This window comes from Syngnathoides biaculeatus, chromosome 4 (assembly GCF_019802595.1).
Source record: "Syngnathoides biaculeatus isolate LvHL_M chromosome 4, ASM1980259v1, whole genome shotgun sequence".
Taxonomy (NCBI): Eukaryota; Metazoa; Chordata; class Actinopteri; order Syngnathiformes; family Syngnathidae; genus Syngnathoides; species Syngnathoides biaculeatus.
In genome coordinates this window covers 6,480,170-6,499,746 of record NC_084643.1, presented here as the reverse complement: position 1 = coordinate 6,499,746, position 19,577 = coordinate 6,480,170, and the positions used below count along the sequence as shown (strand labels likewise).

General features: G+C 42.8%; 1 protein-coding gene across 2 annotated transcripts in view; it reads left to right on the top strand.

Moving 5' to 3' along the window:
- The window catches only part of LOC133499019 (single-stranded DNA-binding protein 2), a 69,655-nt gene extending 50,254 nt beyond the window's left edge, over positions 1–19,401 (top strand). The window contains exons 5-17 of one of the 2 annotated variants that reach the window (XM_061816473.1): positions 9,982–10,071; positions 12,127–12,186; positions 12,282–12,348; positions 12,410–12,480; positions 12,562–12,629; positions 13,890–13,938; positions 14,150–14,185; positions 15,732–15,786; positions 15,862–15,932; positions 16,039–16,117; positions 16,198–16,226; positions 16,309–16,407; positions 17,975–19,401. In XM_061816473.1, coding sequence (XP_061672457.1) covers positions 9,982–10,071; positions 12,127–12,186; positions 12,282–12,348; positions 12,410–12,480; positions 12,562–12,629; positions 13,890–13,938; positions 14,150–14,185; positions 15,732–15,786; positions 15,862–15,932; positions 16,039–16,117; positions 16,198–16,226; positions 16,309–16,407; positions 17,975–18,004 — 804 coding nt within the window. In that variant the 3' untranslated portion in view covers positions 18,005–19,401. The remainder of the gene's footprint in view (positions 1–9,981; positions 10,072–12,126; positions 12,187–12,281; positions 12,349–12,409; positions 12,481–12,561; positions 12,630–13,889; positions 13,939–14,149; positions 14,186–15,731; positions 15,787–15,861; positions 15,933–16,038; positions 16,118–16,197; positions 16,227–16,308; positions 16,408–17,974) is intronic. The other variant, XM_061816474.1, reaches the window with a different exon arrangement.
- The last annotated feature ends 176 nt before the right edge of the window (positions 19,402–19,577 follow it).

Here is a 19,577-nt window from a genome sequence, read left to right as displayed (position 1 = left end):
TGCAAGCAACTTGCTTTCTTTGGAGCCACGATTGGAGGTTAATACGGTAGTCCTCGATAACAAGAAAAACAACAGTCATTACCGGGACACGTCTGTGTACAGAGGCTGTGTTATAGAGAATAACAAAAGTGCGCTGGTTCCAGAAGTGATTTGTTCAAAAACCGGATTGATGTTTCCCATTACAATGAATGGAGAAAGAAATAATGTGTTCCAAGCCTAAAAAATTTGGCCTTTTTAAAGCATTTGTTTTAGCTTTTCCTGATGATAAACTGCATAGTAGAAATACATGCATAGTTTACTTTATCGAATTAAAATGATTTAAGAAATATAGTATATTTATTTTTTGCTTGAAATGTATGCTTTAGTAGTAGAGTGCACTAGGCTGGGACTGCATTGCCGTATCTGTAGCGACACGTCTGTGTACAGAGGCTGCATTATACAGAATAACAAAAGTGCGCTGGTTCCAGAAGTGATTTGTTTAAAAACCGAATCGATGTTTCCCATTACAATGAATGGAAAAAGAAATAATGTGTTCCAAGCCTAAAAAATTGGCCTTTTTCAAAGCATTTTTTTAGCTTTTCCTGATAATAAACTGCATAGTAGAAATACACGTATAGTTTAAATACTTTATATAATGAAATAATTTAAGAAATATATATATTTTTTATATACAAAAGTGCAGAATAGCTTTAAACAAGAAAAAAATGCAAGCAACTTGCTTTCTTTGGAGCCACGATTGGAGGTTAATACGGTAGTCCTCGATAACAAGAAAAACAACAGTCACTACCGGGACACGTCTGTGTACAGATGCTGTGTTATAGAAAATAACAAAGGTGCGCTGGTTCCAGAAGTGATTTCTTCAAAAACTGAATTGATGTTTCCCATTACAATGAATGGAAAAAGAAATAATGCGTTCCAAGCCTAAAAAATTTGGGCTTTTTAAAGCATTGGTTTTAGCTTTTCCTGATGATAAACTGCATAGTAGAAATACATGCATAGTTTAAATACTTTATACAATTAAAATAATTTAAGAAATACAGTATATTTATTTTTTTCTTGAAATGTATCTTTTAGTAGTAGAGTGCACTAGGCTGGGACTGCATTGCCGTATCTGTAGCAACACATCTGTGTACAGAGGCTGCGTTATACAGAATAACAAAAGTGCGCTGGCTCCAGAAGTGATTTGTTTAAAAACCGAATCGATGTTTCCCATTACAATGAATGGAAAAAGAAATAATGCGTTCCAAGCCTAAAAAAAATTGGGCTTTTTAAAGCATTTGTTTTAGCTTTTCTGATGATAAACTGCATAGTAGAAATACATGCATAGTTTAAATACTTTATACAATTAAAATAATTTAAGAAATACAGTATATTTATTTTTTTCTTGAAATGTATCTTTTAGTAGTAGAGTGCACTAGGCTGGGACTGCATTGCCGTATCTGTAGCAACACATCTGTGTACAGAGGCTGCGTTATACAGAATAACAAAAGTGCGCTGGCTCCAGAAGTGATTTGTTTAAAAACCGAATCGATGTTTCCCATTACAATGAATGGAAAAAGAAATAATGCGTTCCAAGCCTAAAAAAAATTGGGCTTTTTAAAGCATTTGTTTTAGCTTTTCCTGATGATAAACTGCATAGTAGAAATACATGCATAGTTTAAATACTTTATACAATTAAAATAATTTAAGAAATACAGTATATTTATTTTTTTCTTGAAATGTATCTTTTAGTAGTAGAGTGCACTAGGCTGGGACTGCATTGCCGTATCTGTAGCAACACATCTGTGTACAGAGGCTGCGTTATACAGAATAACAAAAGTGCGCTGGCTCCAGAAGTGATTTGTTTAAAAACCGAATCGATGTTTCCCATTACAATGAATGGAAAAAGAATAATGCGTTCCAAGCCTAAAAAAAATTGGGCTTTTTTAAGCATTTGTTTTAGCTTTTCCTGATGATAAACTGCATAGTAGAAATACATGCATAGTTTAAATACTTTATACAATTAAAATAATTTAAGAAATACAGTATATTTATTTTTTTCTTGAAATGTATCTTTTAGTAGTAGAGTGCACTAGGCTGGGACTGCATTGCCGTATCTGTAGCAACACATCTGTGTACAGAGGCTGCGTTATACAGAATAACAAAAGTGCGCTGGCTCCAGAAGTGATTTGTTTAAAAACCGAATCGATGTTTCCCATTACAATGAATGGAAAAAGAAATAATGCGTTCCAAGCCTAAAAAAAATTGGGCTTTTTAAAGCATTTGTTTTAGCTTTTCCTGATGATAAACTGCATAGTAGAAATACGTGCATAGTTTACATACTTTATTCAATACAATTATTGAAGAAATCTATTTATTTGTTGCTTAAAATGTATGCTTTAGTAGTAGAGTTGGGTTAGGCTGGGAGTGCATCACCGTATCTGTGAGGCTGCCTTATACAGAATAACAAAAGTGTCCTAGTTGCGTCGCGCGCATTATGTCATTTCCGTTTTTTTTTTCGGGGGGGGGGTTCGAATCGACAATAACAAAACGCGTCGTGCGTGTGTCAGCTGCTTGCGCCGCGCGCTTTATGTTATTTTCGGTTTTTTTCAGGGGGCGTTCGAATACCGACTTCCCACAAATCTCAAAATTTTCGCTCGAGAACGGGGACATCCGAGAGCCGAGGCTTTACTCTATACGTGGTTGTTTTTTTTTTTTTGTTTTGTTTTTTTTTAACAATAGTTATACAATAAGTCATCTGCAAGAGAAAGAAAAGTGCGGAGGAGAAAGCAAGGAGGGAAAAGGCGAAAACGAGAGAGAGAGAGAGAGAGTGAGATGAGAGAGACTGCGAGAGAGAGTGCGAGAGAGAGAGAGAAGAGAGAGAGAGAGAGAGAGAGAGAAGAGAGAGAGAGAGAGAGAGAGAGAGAGAGAGAGAAACGAGAGCACAATGTTTGACATTCCACACACGGAGTGTCTCTCATAGTGTTGCTCAGTCTCTACAGCAGAATGGAAATGATTCTGCATTTTCGCTTGCGCACACACGCAAACGTGTCCCACATACATATTTGTGAAGTACAAGAGCGCTAAACATATAGCGTGTGTTATCTCATTACGTATTACTGGGACATAACAGTGATGGGATTAGCGTAGTGTGAATGTAGCGTGCTGCCTGATTAGTTTCTACTATATCGCTAGCTTGTGTAATTGCGCTACCTTGAAACGTCTCCCATTCCCCCCCCCGGAACAAATGTTTAAATTCTCCACGGGGAGGCACCGGGATCAGCTTCACTTCGAGTGGTTTCAATCTCCCGCCGAGTTTGTTTCGAGACGTCCGCAAGATTGTTTGCGCCGCACAATGCGATTCTAATCGAGGGACGCCTTGAACGCAGCTCTATCCTCGAAAGGAATAGAAAACAACCATTGCTCAGAAGTCGGATGGCCGTATTTCGGTCGAATATAGAAGCGTTATTGTACACTGGGGCGGCACGGTGGCGTTGGCCTCACAGTTCTGAGGTCCCGAGTTCAATCCCGGACCCGCCTGTGTGGAGTTTACGTGTTCTCTTACGTGGGTTTCCTCCAGGCACTCGGGTTTCCTCCCACATCCCAAAAACATGCAACATTAATTGGACACTCCTAAATTGCCCCTCGGTGTGATTGTGAGTCTGACTATCTGCCCTGCGACTGGCTGGCAACCAGTTCAGGGTTTATAATTGACCGTGTATTTATGTTGGAGTTTCAGTCACGGGCATTTTCCAGTTCACTGAGTTTGCACCCGGTGCGGACACTGCTTTTGCAATAAAACCCACTGGACATGATGCCTCTGTATCAGAGTCCTGCATTTGGGTCTTCCTCCGCACCGCTGGTTCATGACTGTGAGTGCAGCTGTTTGTCTCCATGTGCCCTGCAATTAGATTGGCAACCAGTTCAGGGTGTACCCCGCCTCCTGCCCGTTGACAGCTGGGATAGGCTCCGGCAATCCCCGCGACCCTCGTGAGGATAAGTGGTGAAGAAAATGGATAGACGACTATTATACATTGTCAGATAATAAAAAAAAAGTATACAATTATATATTTATGGGTTCATTGGATCGTCACTGGAGGAATACCTTCAAGAATATTGCTTTTGTACCTCCTAAAATAGACAAATGCAAAAGTATTTGGTACTGATGGCACACCTGAGGCATTATGGAAACGGAGGGGAGTCTAGTTTTAAAAGGGGCTGTTTGAACAGAATTTTATCCGGCGAGAAGATGCCTGAAGATTGGATGAAAAGTGTACTGGAGGCCATTTTTAAGAACAACAGCGATGCACAAAGTTCTTGGACCTTTAGTGGCATAAAGTTGATAAGCCACACAAAAGTTCTAAGAAGAAAGTAGTGGGGATAAGCCTCGGGACATGAGTGAGTATTTGTAAACAACAATATGGATTTGTGTCTTGGTAGAGTACCACAAATGGATTTTTTGCCCTGAGGGTGTTGATGGAGAACTACAGAGAAGGTCAGAAGGAGCTACGATGTGTTTTTTGTAGATCTGGAGAAAGCCAACGCCGGGGCAGGAACTGTGCTTCTGCATGAGGATGTTAAAAGTGGCAAAGAGGTCTATTAGAATCGTACAAGACGTGGATGAGAGCAGTAACATAATGGTGAAGAGCATCTGGGATCAACTCCGAGCCCCCTTTTTTTTTTTTTTTGCAATAGTGATGGATAGTATGATAGATTAGATTAAGCTGGGATCACCATAGACCAGGATAGTTACAGATGACTTGTGATCTGCAATGAAAGCAGGGAACAGATGGGGGGGGGGGGCATTTACAAAGCTGAAGGCATGGGCTGAAAAGGAGGAAACAAGATTCGCCAAAGTAAAGACAGTATAAAGGTAGCGACGGTGAAGAACTTTAAAATTCTTGTCAAACTAATTTTTTTCGCGGGCCACGCTGTTGTTCCGGTTTCCCTCAGAGGGCCGTTACGACTGTGAAACAAAAATGTTTAATCATGTCATCATATTTACATCATCAATTTATGAACTCGTTTTGGAATCAAAAAAATGAAGGGTAATGTGTTTTTCAACGATTCACGCTTGGTAACACAAAATCGCTTGTAATGTCTCAACTTTATTATTTATGACATGACAATTTGAAATTTTGGTACAGATCTTTACGAGAATCATGGAAATTGACACTAGATTTGGCTTCCCGGGCCACATAAAATCATGTGGCGGGCCAGATCTGGCTCCCCGGGGCCTTGAGTTTGACACCTGTGACTGAGGGTCAACAGTCCAGCGCAAAGGTGCGTGTTGTAAGCAGGTCAAGAGACAGTTTCACGGAGGTTGGATCGGATCGAAAAGTCCCTGTTTGAATAAAACAGAAACTTTATAAGACAGTGGTGAGTGAGGCCAGACGTGATGTGTGGCTGAGAGATGGGGGCAGTGAAAAGACCAGAACCAGAACTGGATGGGGCACCAATGAAAACGGTGAACTTCTCTTTAGGAGTGAACAGGTTTGGATCAGGTTGCTCATCAGAGAGACAGCCACAATTAGATGTAGGAACTTCCAGAGGGGAGATAGTGGGTATATTTTTTTTTGGGGGGGGGGGGGGGTGGAGCTGCAGGCAAGGAAGACAAAAGGGCAATCGGTGTCAAAGAGGAAGATCCAGGAGATGGGCTTCAATGGAAAAGGGTGACACGCGGGACAACCGCTAACTGGATGAGCCGAAAGGAAAACAAGCCGCTCTGAACGGTTTCATCTATGAGACCTGTCGCCGGTCACAGCTGTTTCAGATGAGGGACGTGTTTAAGTTGGAGTTTTGTCGCTGGCATTTGCCAGTTCGTTGGGTATGCTTTACCGCATCCTGGGTTACTCGGCCACTGCGCCATTACAGTCCAGTCACGCTTTTGTCATGCTCTTTAGTTGTCCCTTAGTTATCGGACCTTGTTTCTTGTTTTGTGGATCCTGCCTTCTAGGACTGTGTTGTCGTGCACAACTTAGCTCATAATAAAGCCCAATTGAACATCATGCCTCTGTCTCGGAGTCCTGCATTCGCGTTCTCCCTCACGACACTTTCATCTGTTCCTGTTCATCCCGTCAATTCGGATCCCGTTTCTGGCCGTGGGTGCCGTCTTGAGCGCAGCTTGCACGGTGCAGTTCGGCTTCGGAATAGTTAATTGCAAATAAGCGCAAGTGAAAGAATAGTCGTAGTAGCCGAGATTTCCCTGAGGCTGCTCTGAATTAGGTCGGAAAATATTTAGAAGTTGATTGTTCCACTAAAATAGTGACTTTAGTTCTGCTTTTTTTTTTTTTTTTTAATGGCCGTGCGACCAATCTTACTTTTAAGTGGTCAATAAAGAAAAGTATAATGTGGTCATTGTGTTTGTTCTGTGGTGCGAGATGACTTTTAAGTCGTGCTGATTTGAAATCTATTCCCATGGGAAATTATTCAAAGTGAATTTGCTTGGACCAAGGGCTCGGACAGAGTACCAAGAGAGGAACTGTGGTACTGCATGCGGAAGCCTGGTGTGGCAGAGAAATATGTTGGAATAGTACACGACATGTATGAGGTCAGCAGAACAGGGGTGAGGTGTGCCGTAGGTGTGACAGAAGAATTTAAGGTGCATCAGGGATCCGCCCTGAGCCCCTGACTGTTTGCTGTAGTAATGGATAGGCTGACAAATGTGGTTAGACCGGATTTCCCTTGGACCACGATGTTCGCAGGTGATATTGTGATATTCAGTGAAAGCAGGGAGCAGATGGTGGAAATATTAGAAAGATGGAGGCATGCACTAGAAAGGAGAGGAATGAAGATTAGCCGAGGGAAAACAGAATATATGTGCGGGACTGAGAAAGGTGGAGGGGGAAGAGTGAGGCTACAGGGAGAAGAGATAGCGAGGGTGGGTGACTTCAAATATTTGGGTTCAACAATACAGAGCAATGGTGAGTGCGGTAAGGAAGTGATGAAACGGGTCCAAGCGGGGTGGAACAATTGGCGGAAGGTGTCTGGTGTTCTATGTGACAGAAGAGTCTCCGCTAGGAAGAAGGGCAAAGTTTATAAAACAGTGGTGAGATGTGCTGTAGGTGTGTAAGAAGAATTTAGGATGGAGGTGGGACTGCATCAGGGATCCGCGCTAAGCCCCTTCCTGTTTGCAGTAGATGTAGCGGTAGATGAGAGATAGCGAGGGTGGACGACTTCAAATACTTGGGGTCAACAATACAGAGGAGCAAGGGAGAGTGTGGGAAGGAAGTGAAGAAACGGGTCCAAGCGGGGTGGAACAGCCGGCGGAAGGTGTCTGGTGTTCTATGTGACGGAAGAGTCTCCGCCAGGATGAAGGGCAAAGTTTAGAAAACAGCGGTGATGTACGGATGAGAGACGGTGGCGCCGAAGAAACAACAGGAATCAGAACTGTCTTCTTCTTAAGTGTCATAAAAGTGTCAAGAGAAGGTAATCACTGTGTAATAAAACGATATTAAAGAAAAACTACTCGTCCTTTTAAGACACTTGATAGGAGGAGTGCTGTATTTGCAGAACTATACTGTCACCTTGTGGTGTGGATATCAGTTGTTGGAACTCCTGTACTGTACATTCCATTTTTTTTTTTTTGTGGGGGGGGGATACATAAAATGCACACTTGTGGTGTGAGCTCAATTTTTAGACGTGATGGTTTGATAGCGAGGCAACATCAACATTTTGTTGGCATGCCCCCCCCCCCAGGAATGTTTGGTTCAACTCCAAATGGGACAACTTTTGGAGTATTCAATGTTTGAGGTCCCAAAGTATTAAAGAGAAAGAAGAAGGTTGCGTTTGGCGGACATCTTGGCTTGTTTTTGTTGTTCTCCTTTTCGCTCCGTTCATCCATTTGAAGAGGGAAAAATGCTGCTTTGTCAGCAGGTCAGGTACATTTTTTTTTCCTTCAGCACACCCAACACACACGTACACAAAAAAAACAAAAAGTGCACACCAATAGGTGTACACACACAGACACACATAATCTGCTTTGTCCTCATTTTCCTCCTCTCTCTCTCTCTCTCTCTCTCTCTGAGCATCAAGGCAAACTCAGCAGACCTCCAGGCTGCCAGGGTGCAGATGCATTCTGGGTAATCCTGGGTGCAAGGGAAGATGAGAACTAAAATGGGTGAAAAAATAAAAAATAAAAAAAAAAATAAAAATCAAAATCACAAAGTTCCTCTCCTGACGTTGCCGCGCGTTACACAACGCTCGCCTGTATCCGCGGTCGGCGTTTTTTTTTTTTTTCCCAAAGCTCGGCTTACATCAGCAGAAAGAAAGCGTGAACGGCGAGGAGATATGGAAGGGAAAAATAAAGGAGTAGATATGAAGAAAGATGAGGGAATACTGAGGGTGGTGGGCGGAGCCGAGGAGAATTCGAGAGTGTCGTCAGTCGGCTTTTTATCTCGGCCCTGATTAAACCGTGTTCCTTTGTGACCCAAAAAGTCAGCGGGCGGAAACTTCAGAGAATCCGGGGTGAGTTCCACCTCCGTCCGTTGCCTTCGGCGAGGGAGTGAAAGCGAGAGGAGACATCAAGAGGACTGAAAGGGAGAGTGGGCAAAAAAAAAAAAAAAAAAAGATATATATAGACACGATGTTCCCACATCATCACCAGGCATGTGGCTGTTCACACTTCTTCCCGTGAGGTTCTCGGTGGTAACGAATCGAGATTAGCTGGAAGGAGCACACGAGTGGAGCATGCAGACAGAGGTGGGGATGAAATGTGGAAACGATGCCAGTTTAGATGGGGAGGCTGGGGGTTCTCGACCACAATCCGTTCCAGAAAACGGTTCGAGAAGTCATTCGTTCGAAAACCAAATCGATGTTTCCCATTACAATGACTGGAGAAAGAAATAATCCGTTCCAAGCCTTTAAAAAATGGCTTTTTAAAGCATTTTTTTAGCTTTTTCTGATAATAAACTGCACAGTAGAAATGCATGTATAGTTTAAATGTTTTATGTCATAAAATAATTTAAGAAATATATTTATTTTTTGCTGAAGATATATGCTTTAGTAGTTGAGTATGCTAGGCTGGGAGCGCATTGCCGACTGTAGCGACTCGGCCCCCAGCTTTGTGAATTTTTTTTTACTAACAAAAGTGCAGAATAACTTTAAACAAAGGTTTTTTTCGGCAGCGTGGGAATTCACAACAAAGCGCATCGTGGGTCGGATGGTCTGGCCGCGCGCAATATGTTATTTCCGGAACTTGTCGGGGGCGTTCGAGGACCGATTTTCGTTTGATAACAGAAGCAAAAAAATATCTAGAAATTTTCGTCCGAAAACGGGGACGTTCAAGAACCGAGGCTTTACTGCACACAGGTTTAAAGAGAAACCAGTCCTTTTGACCAACATGGAAGCAAACGTCTCACACGTAGTGAAACAATTCCTACATGGCTTAATAGTGAACCACGGTTTACAGCAACATACGTATATGTTCCAGAGATACCCATAATAGGTAGAGACCTTGAAACAATTTCATAAATACATTTGAACACAAGCAAATTTGAAGTACAAAATATATAGGAAATACTGTAGTTATGCTCGTGTCTGTGTACACGCATGTCCCTTTAAGAGGCGGAGTCCAGTGAGGTCACGTGTGGCGTTAGCAAGTCTCGAGTGTGAGCGTGTGAGCGTGAGCGGTGGGTGACAGCAGCCCCTGCGCGAGTGTTGTCATTGTGTTTGTGTTTTCCCGGCATTGAATCAACGGCTTAAAAGTGCATTTCCCGTTTACTGTACACCAAAAAGTGCAAAATGATCACTTACAAATTCTGCAAAATAGTTTAAGTATGATTGACGACTTGTGATACAGCAGTATTAGGTAGCCGTGATTGGTTGGCACTAAATTAATAAAATGTGAAAAATATGGCAAGGGTATGTTTTCGCAACCATGCAGGAAGTACAAATGTGTCATAAAAGCTCACCGTGGCGGAGTAAAAGAATTTCTCTCTGAAGGAAATTTTGCATAATAAGGTCATCAAATAATCCATCTGAACGTTTCCGCTCTCCCCGCAGAGCGCGGCAGCTGCTCCGAGTCCCGTCCTGGGCAACCTTCCCCCGGGAGACGGCATGCCCGTGGGCCCGGTCCCCCCGGGTTTTTTTCAGGTGAGCGCCTCCAGACGTTCGCCGCGAGCCACGTTGAGGCCGGACTGCGCCAGTCGCGCATCGATTAGCCGTCTCTATCGGTGCGACTCGGACGGACCAGCCGATCGAAAACCGTTACGGGTCTTCCCCGAGCCGCGGCTTTCATAAAGTCGCCGTTGGGTTTTCCGTCGCCCTAAAAAGATGATCGGAATGCTTTCTGTCAGTTGGAGGAAGCACAAAACCCAAGTGGTCACTACCAAGATCCGATTTGGTGACTTTTTTTAGTGAGTTCAACATGAACCTGTCTCGATCTCGACATTTATTCCCGTTTGCATCCGCTTCATTGTTTAGCTGAGCAAGATATTTTGCGCAGATCCGTGCTTCGAAATCTAGAACGGTCTTTCCTTCCGACTCGCTTGGATGAGGACGGCGTGGAAAAACCTCCACTGAAACTTAAACCCACCAAACTCATTTGCAACAAAAATGGCCGGGCGGACCCTTTCAAACAAAAGAGCTCCGTGGCCCTCTAGTGGTGCATTCTAAAATTACTTCTTGCAGCCGTGTGAGAGCTTTTTTTTTTTTTTCTGGTATTGATGTGACTTTACTCCATGAAATGCAGTGATTGGAAATATTCAATTTCTTTTTTTTTTTTTTTTTTACAGTGTACAATATAGCACGTCCGGATGTTCTCCTGGTGCTTGTGTGGCTTTCTTTTTCCCAAAAAGAAAAGTTACCCTAACTGAAGCCTGATTTAAACTAATCTGCTATACTTTAATTTACGAATGAACTCTGAGACAAACAGGTGGCGGTGGTTCGATAAATACAGTGAAGAAAAGTATTTGAACACCCTGTTATATTGCAAGTTCTCCCACTTACAAATCATGGCGGGGTCTGGAATTTTCATCTGAGTTGCATGTTCACCGTAAGAGAGATAATCGAAAAAGAAAAGTCCATAATTTTTTTAACAATTTATTTGCGTGATAGAGCTGCAAATAAGTATTTGAACACCTGAGAAACACAATGTTAATATTTGGTACCGCAGCCTTTGTTTGGTCAAACGTTTCCTGTAGTTGTTCACCAGGTTTGCATACACTGCAGGAGGGATTTTGGCCCTCTCCACCACACAGATCTTCTCTAGATCAGGCAGGTTTCTGGGCTGTCGCTGAGGAACACGGGAGTTTTAGCTACCTCCAAAGATTTTCTATTGGGTTTAGGTCTGGAGACTGGCTAGGCCACGCCAGATCCTTGATGTGCTTCTTACGGAGCCACTCCTTGGTTTTCCTGGCTGTGTGTTTCGGGTCATTGTCATGTTGAAAGACCCGGCCACGACCCATCTTCATTGCTGTGACTGAGGGAAAGAGGTTCTTCCCCAAAATCTCACAATACATGGCCGCAGTCATCCTCTCCTGAATACAGCGCGGTCGTCCTGTCCCGTGTGCAGAAAAACACCCCCAAAGCATGATACTCGCACCCCCACGCTTCACAGTTGGGATGGTGTTCTTGGGATGGAACTCGTCATTCGTCTTCCTTGGAATTATGACCAAAAAGTTCCATTTTAGTCTCATCTGAGCTCAAAACTTTCTCCCATGACTCCTCTCAAATACTTATTCGCAGCTGTATCACACAAATAAATTAAATTTAAAAAAGCATTCATTGTGATTTCTGGATTTTTATTTTTCGATTATCTCTCTCACCTACGATGAAAACTTCAAACCCCTCCATGATTTCGAAGTGGGAGAACTTGCAATATGACAGGCTGTTCAAATACTTCTTTTCTTCACTGTATGTTCAGATATATTTTATTTGTTGTCTTTAACTCCACATGGCGACACGCAACGTGCTCCTTTTGTTTTGTTTTGTTTTGTTTTGTGGTCGAAGGTAATACTTTGATTAGTATTATTATATACTAGGATTATATACTAGGACGAGGACAGCGTTCACTCGTCGACGGGTCATTTTCTTCGTTAAATATCAGGTGGCCCGGTGGCAGAATGCCAAGCGCGCTGTTATTAAAACCTCGTTCTTTGTCTGTGTTTGTCCTAACCTTTCTTCTTCTTCTTCTCTTTCTTGTCCCAGCCTTTTATGTCCCCTCGATACCCGGGAGGACCCAGACCGCCCCTCAGATTGCCCAATCAGGTAGGAGCCACGCTGCAAACGCACCGTCGGCGAGGAGAAAAGGTCATCGGCATTCGTGGCGCCGACCGTAGTGACGGCTCATCTGTTGTGCGCAGGGGCTCGGCGGCGTGCCAGGAAGTCAGCCCATGCTGCCCAGCGGCATGGACCCCACACGACAGCAAGGTGGGCTCAGCTCGATCGTCGCACGGCCGGATGGACGCTTCTGATACTTTCTGTGTTGCAGGACACCCGAATATGGGCGGGCCGATGCAGCGGATGACGCCACCCAGGGGCATGGTGCCCCTCGGCCCCCAGGTGCGCCCGTGCGTCCGCGCCCTCTGCTCGCGGCTTTATTCGGACGTCTGACGCAACGTTTTGGTGGTCTTGTCTTTGTAGAGCTACGGAGGAGGGATGAGGCCGCCCCTGAACGCGCTCGTCGGGCCCGGGATGCCGGGCATCAGCATGTACGGGTTACAAATGGACTTGGGCACACACCTGCTAACTTTTGTGCTCGTGGGCCATGTTTGATTCTTTTTTTTTTTTATGGACAAATTGATCACTTCGATTGAGGTTAAAAAAAAAAATGTGTAAAACTACGGAAATGTATTACTCCCACCCCCCCCTCCAAAAAAAAGGTCGCGTTTCACATAATTACGTGAATCGTTTCACATAATTACGTCTAACGTTTCACATAATTATGTGATACGTTACACATAATTATTTGATACGATATTCACATAATTATTTGATACGATACACAATTATGTGATACGATATTCACATAATTATGTGAATCATTTCACATAATTATGTGATACGGTATTCACATAATTATGTGAAATGATTCACACAATTATGTGATACAATATTCACATAATTATGTGAAACGACTCACATAATTTTGTGAAACGTTACACATAATAATGTGAAGCGCGACCTTTTTTTTTGATGTGGCAGTAATACGCTTCCGTATAAAACAAATGTATATAGATAAATATTGTCTATTTTGGTGGGTGGCTGGGGGGTGTAAAACTACGGAAGCGTATTACTGCCACACCAAAAAAAAAAAAAAAAGGTCGTGTTTCACGTCATTATATGAATCGTATCACATAATTATGTGAAACGTTACACATAATTATTTGATACGATATTCACATAATTATTTGATACGATATTCACATAATAATGTGAAATGATTCACATAATTATGTGATACGATATTCACATAATAATGTGAAATGATTCACATAATTATGTGATACGATATTCACATAATTATGTGAAACGATTCACATAATTATGTGAATCGTTTCACATAATAATGTGAAGCGCGACCTTTTTTCTTGATGTGGTAGTAATACGCTTCCGTATAAAACAAATGTATATAAATAATATTGTCTTTTTTGGTGGGTGGCTGGGGGGTGTAAAACTACGGAAGCGTATTACTGCCACACCAAAAAAAAAAAAAAGGTCGTGTTTCACGTCATTCTATGAATCGTATCACATAATTATGTGAAACATATCACATAATTATGTGAAATGATTCACATAATTATGTAAAACATTAAATGTAATTAAATATAATTACGTGAAACACGACATTTTTTTTTTGGTGTGGCAGTAATACGCTTCCGTATAAAACAAATTTTTTGGCGGGGGGTGGTGGGTGGGGTCCAATGTATCTGCAACAAGGCCCCCAAAATGAAATTTTGTGTGCATTCCAGGGGTCCAGGAGGCGGGAGACCGTGGCCAAATCCTCCAAATTCAAATTCTGTGAGTCTAACCACGAATCCATCCATCCATTTTTTCCGCCGCTTATCCTCACGAGGGTTGCCGGGGAGTGCTGGAGCCTATCCCAGCTGTCAACCTGAACTGGTTGCCAGCCAATCGCACCCACTAATGACGCTCACTAGTTATTTATTTCATTGTTATGGCCTTTTTTCTTTTTTATATCACTCTTACACTTGTGTTGCATATCTTTCAGACTCCATATTCGTCTGCGTCCCCAGGCAGTTATGTGGTACGTATAGTTCATCGTTCATATCGAACAGAAATGTATTTTTATTTCAGAAACAGAGTGGTAAGAGTACATTGAAAATCTTGGTTGTTTCGCCCTCAGTCAAGCTGCAATTCGGAGAAAAGTGCAGTAATAATAACGTATAAGAAGATAAATCTTGTTAATAGCTTTGAAAAAGAATACTTGATGGCAAAAGTACGCAGAGATACACACTTTAATCGTGCAAATTGGGGATGGGAATAACAATTGATGTATTGATTGTTATGAATCTGGTGATTGTGTACAATTATCACGACAGGGAGTCCTCGGTCTACGACTGAGATCCGTTCCTACATGAGCGACTTAACTCGAATTTCAAGTTATGTCGAATTCCTCCATTAAAGTCAGAATTTACATCAAAACAGTTTGTATAAAAAAACAAATACATTGAAATAAACTGAGAGGTGGATGGAGAAGAGGAAGAAGGGGAGGCTGTGCTTTGCGAGTGCGAAAGAACCTGGTCCTCAATCCTCTCCATCTCGACAAGTATCAAAGGACCTTGTGTTGCGATCATTGAATCCGACCTCGGAACGGAACCCTTCACATGCGCTAAAATACGGGCTTTGTCTTTCATAATTGTCACCACGGTCGACCGATTGAAGACTTGGTGGTGTTGGTGTCTCTCATTTTGTCACGACCCATCGGTATGGAGGAGGACCCAAATGCAGGACTCCGGAGACGCAGAGGCAGTTTGGGAAAAGTGTTTATTCGGTCCAAAGTCTGGGATCAGGCAGACAGTCAAGTGGAGCACCGGTAGTCAGGGCGTCGGGTGTAGAGAGCAGGTCCGCGGACAGCCAGGGTTCGGTACGCAGGAGATCGATCAGAGAAGTCAAGTTTACGGGGTCGGTTGGCGGACAGGGGGAGGTCGGTACACCAGGGTTCCTCAATCAAGAATACGGGAGTGCAGGAACGGGGCATGAGTTGCGACGATCTGGCGAAGACCAGTCGACCCCTCTGGGTCCTATAAATACAGGGGTTACTCAACGAGACCCGCCAGGGCTGGACCGGCAGGAACATGACACATTTCTCCAATCTTTTTTATGATCTTGAGCTTTATTTCCACGGTGATGGACTTTCTTTTGGCTGCACAAGCACTGCTCAAAGGCACAGCTTTCTTCTTTGGGGCCATAATGTCGAAAAAGGAGGGCGAAAAATGCAAAGATACAAATACGGATGAGCGTTAGCCAGACAAAATGGCGAAACGTCTCTGGTCGAGACCGTCTTAACCCGAGGACTCCCTGTGGTAATACTGGAGTACTTTTCTTTCGAGCGACACGATATCCTTGTGTAGCACTGCAATGGCATCACAGCTGTCTTTTTTGGGCCAAATACTAGCATGGAACCAGGTTGGCAGCGCATTCGGTTCTACCATCCGATTAAAAAAAAAAAAAATGCGACTGAAAAAGTATTATTGACTTTGCTGATTGCTAATTTGCTAATTGTGGCTAAGCGGAACGATGCCCACCACTAAGTCAGACAAATAATGACACGGTCGTAACCTCAATTTCAGGGACCTCCAGGAGGAGGGGGCCCCCCCGGCACCCCAATCATGCCGAGTCCAGCAGGTAACGTCGACGCCGTACACGTGCGCCTCTGCATCCTTTCATCACCGTTGTGCCGTTTTGTCCCACCCGTGACAGATTCGACTAACTCTGGCGACAACATGTACACCATGATCAGCACGGGCCCCCCGGGCGGCAGTCGACCGAACGTGAGTCCACTTTGTTGACGTTTGAATTGAGCGCGACGGGTCGCCCAAACCGCCAAGTTTGTCTTCGTGACCCGGGCGGCGCTTTCTGCCGCGTGTTTGTCCTCAGTTCGCGATGGGGGCAGGAGGGGACGGCCCATTAGGGGGAATGGCTGGAATGGAGCCCCATCACATGAACGGATCATTAGGTACGGGAAGGAAGGGGCCCAATTTGTCGAATAATTACTGGAAAAATATGCTAATGAGACGTGTCGAATACTTTGCTCAGGGTCTGCTGATATGGACAGTCTCCCAAAGGTCAGATAATAATGTACACCGCAAATCCCGACCTCTCTCTTGAAACTTGCTTTTTATAATTTGTCTCGCTGTGTCCGTGCAGAACTCTCCGGGTAATCTGAGTATGAGCAACCAGCCGGGAACCCCCAGAGAGGACGGAGACATGGCCGGAAACTTCCTCAACCCTTTTCAGAGCGAAAGTGTGAGTTCCGGAAATATGTGCCGCCGGGATATGAATTTGAAATGTGATCACATTTCCGACAGTTGTATTTCAGCGTCACTTTTCAATGTTGACAATTCAACCGGCTACAATTCGGTGTCTGAAATTCACCGTCTGTGCCACCAGGCGGGGTTACTTCAGGTCAGAACCGAACACCCAGCCGATCGCAGTCACGCGACGTCACGGATTGGATTTGTAGCCGGTTGAATTTCAGACAGCGAATTGAATTGTTAACGTTGAAACGTTCTCGACCACAATGCGTTCAAGAAAACGGTTCGAGAAGTGATTTTTTTGAAAACCAAATCGATGTTTCCCATTAAAATGAATGGAAAAAGAAATAATACGTTCCAAGCCCAAAAAATTGGGCTTTTTATAGCATTTTTTAAAAACTTTTCCTAATAATAAAGTACAGAGTAGAAATACATGGATAGTTTAAATACTTTATATAATAAAATACTTTGCGGAAATATAAATATTTTTCTAACTGTATTGGATTTGTTGCCGGTTGAATTTTAGACAGCGACTTGTAGCCAGTTGAATTGTTAACATCGAAAAGTTCTTGACCACAATGCGTTCAAGAAAACGGTTCGAGAAGTGATTTGTTCATAAACCAAATCGATGTTTCCCATTAAAAGGAACGGAAAAAGAAATAATGCGTTCCAAGCCCAAAAAATTTGGCTTTTTAAAGCTTTTCCTAATAATAAAGTGCAGAGTAGAAATGCATGTATAGTTGAAATACTTTATATAATAAAATAATTTAAGAAATATAAATGTTTTTTTAATTGGATTGGCTGGATTGGATTTGTAGCCGGTTGAATTTCAGACAGCGAATTGTAGCCAGTTGAATTGTTACCATTGGAAAGTTCTCAACCACAATTCGTTCCAGAAAACTGTTTGAGAAGTAATTTGTTCGAAAACCAAATCGATGTTTCATATTACAATGAATGGAAAAAGAAATAAGGCGTCCCAAATTGACAATACTAAAACGCGTCGTGGGTGGGTCAGCTGCTTGCGCCGCGCGCACTATGTTATTTCCGGGTTTTTTGGCGGCATGGGAATTCACAACAAAGCGCGTCGTGGGTCATCTGGTCCGGCCGCGCGCAATATGATATTTGCGTGTTTTGTGGGGGCGTCTGAGTACCGATTTTCGTTCAAAAACAGAAGCAAAAAAAATCTCTAAATTTTCGTTCGTAGACCGATTTGTCCGAAAACGAGGGAGAATGTGATCACTTTACATTTCAAATTCAAATCCTGGTGGCACGAATTTACTTCCACACATTAGTGACGCTATCGAGTCAAGCAAAAAAAAAAATGCAACAAGTACAACTAGTTCCCCTCAACTTTCGAAACAGTCAAATAGACTGCGGAAAAAAAAAAAAACATTTTGTTGTTGCCTTGAGGCAAGTAACTTCTGTAGTGAAATAAATCAAATGGGCTTGACTCGGTGACATCATTTCTGCCATTTGAATGCTAAAACTGCAAAGTCATGTCAGATAAAAAGTGTAAGATGTTGACAGGATGTCCCCCCCCCCCACCTCCCCCCTTACAGTATTCTCCAAACATGACCATGAGCGTGTGAAGACGACGCCAGCGGCTTGTTCTCTCGCCTGCTTTGTCGACTCCTCCTCCTCCTCCTCATCCTCGCCCTCGAGCTCCCCGATCAGGACAGCGACCCAGGCCTTTGCCCCCCAACCCCCCCACCCCGATGTTTGTCTCGTCTAACTTGTCCCCGTTGCAGATAAGCACTTGGCCTCACTCAGCAGTTCCTCTCGGCATCTTTGCGACCGTACAAAGGAACAATTCAAAAAGGAAAAGCCCGACCGAGCCCGAACAGACAGACAGACAGACAGACGGCCGGCCGGCGTCCCATTTATTTGAAAGTCGAGAGACAATGCCGACGCTAAACTTTACTGTAAATGCTTCTCACCATGAACTTTTTTTTTTTTAATTTTCTTAATTTCCCAACAAATATATCTCATGAGGACACATTACGATCGCATTCCCATCACGTTTATTTATATTCTGTAGATTTTTACGATGCCTTTTTAACATTTGTGTTTGTCCGCATCGCTTTTCTTTTTTTTTTTTTTCCATTTCAAATTTGGGAAAAAAAAGCCTTAAGGTTGATGGAATCAAATATTGACTTTCCTTTAATAATTAATTGATTTTTTTTTTTAAGGTGGCCCATGTGATGTGTTCTTTGAACTTTGAAGCCAAATAATCTAGAATATTTCCTACGAGTTGCTTAATGGCTGCACGCGCATTCCGGTTGCCTATTTGTTAAAAAAAAAAAGATTAAATAATGGATAAATAATGTTGTTTAGTTATTTAAAATTCTTACACAATGCAAAAAAAAAAAAAAATACAAATATAAAATAGCATTCCAAAATTGAAACTCCTCATCATCCGCTCAAAACTGTGACATCAGCGTGGACGAAACGGGAGGTTGGCGCAGAACGTGGGATTGTTTTGCAATTGATGATTTGTGACATTTTATTTATGGTGTACAAAAGGTCCACGTGCCTGTGAACCCCCCCCCCCCAACTCCCCCCCCCCCCCCCCAACACCTTCCCGACTGCAAAGTGTACAGCCCGCAAATGTAGCTCCCTGTCTTGTACGTGTATTTGATATTATGGTTCTTATTATTTAATGACAATTCTTACTGGTAACGGGAGGAACGGACTGATGATGATGACGATGATGATGATGATGATGATGATGACGACGATGCCATGTGACAAAACTTTTATTTGTGGTTCTTTTGTAAGTACGAAGCCATAGGTGGGAGTACAAGATGACACATTTGTAAATTGGACCTTGTTTTGGTGGCAGTACGTTGAACTCCATTTGTGTTGTTGTTCACTTCTTTTTAATTTTCTTTGTTTTTTTTTTTTGTTTTTTTTTAATTCTTATATTCAGTTTTTGTAAATATACAGAGAAGTATTTCATGGTTTTGAATATGCTGGTATAAATCTTCTCTTCCCTCAGCTGACGTCTCATCTGTATTCTCTGGCGTGTTTATTTTATACGTATGTTCGGACAAAACCTGACATCAGTTCAACGGTCAAAATACGAACTCATCAAAATCAAGTCAACCGAAATATGTAATCATCGTGTCACTCAACACGTGTATTTCGCAATTTGGCCTCCAA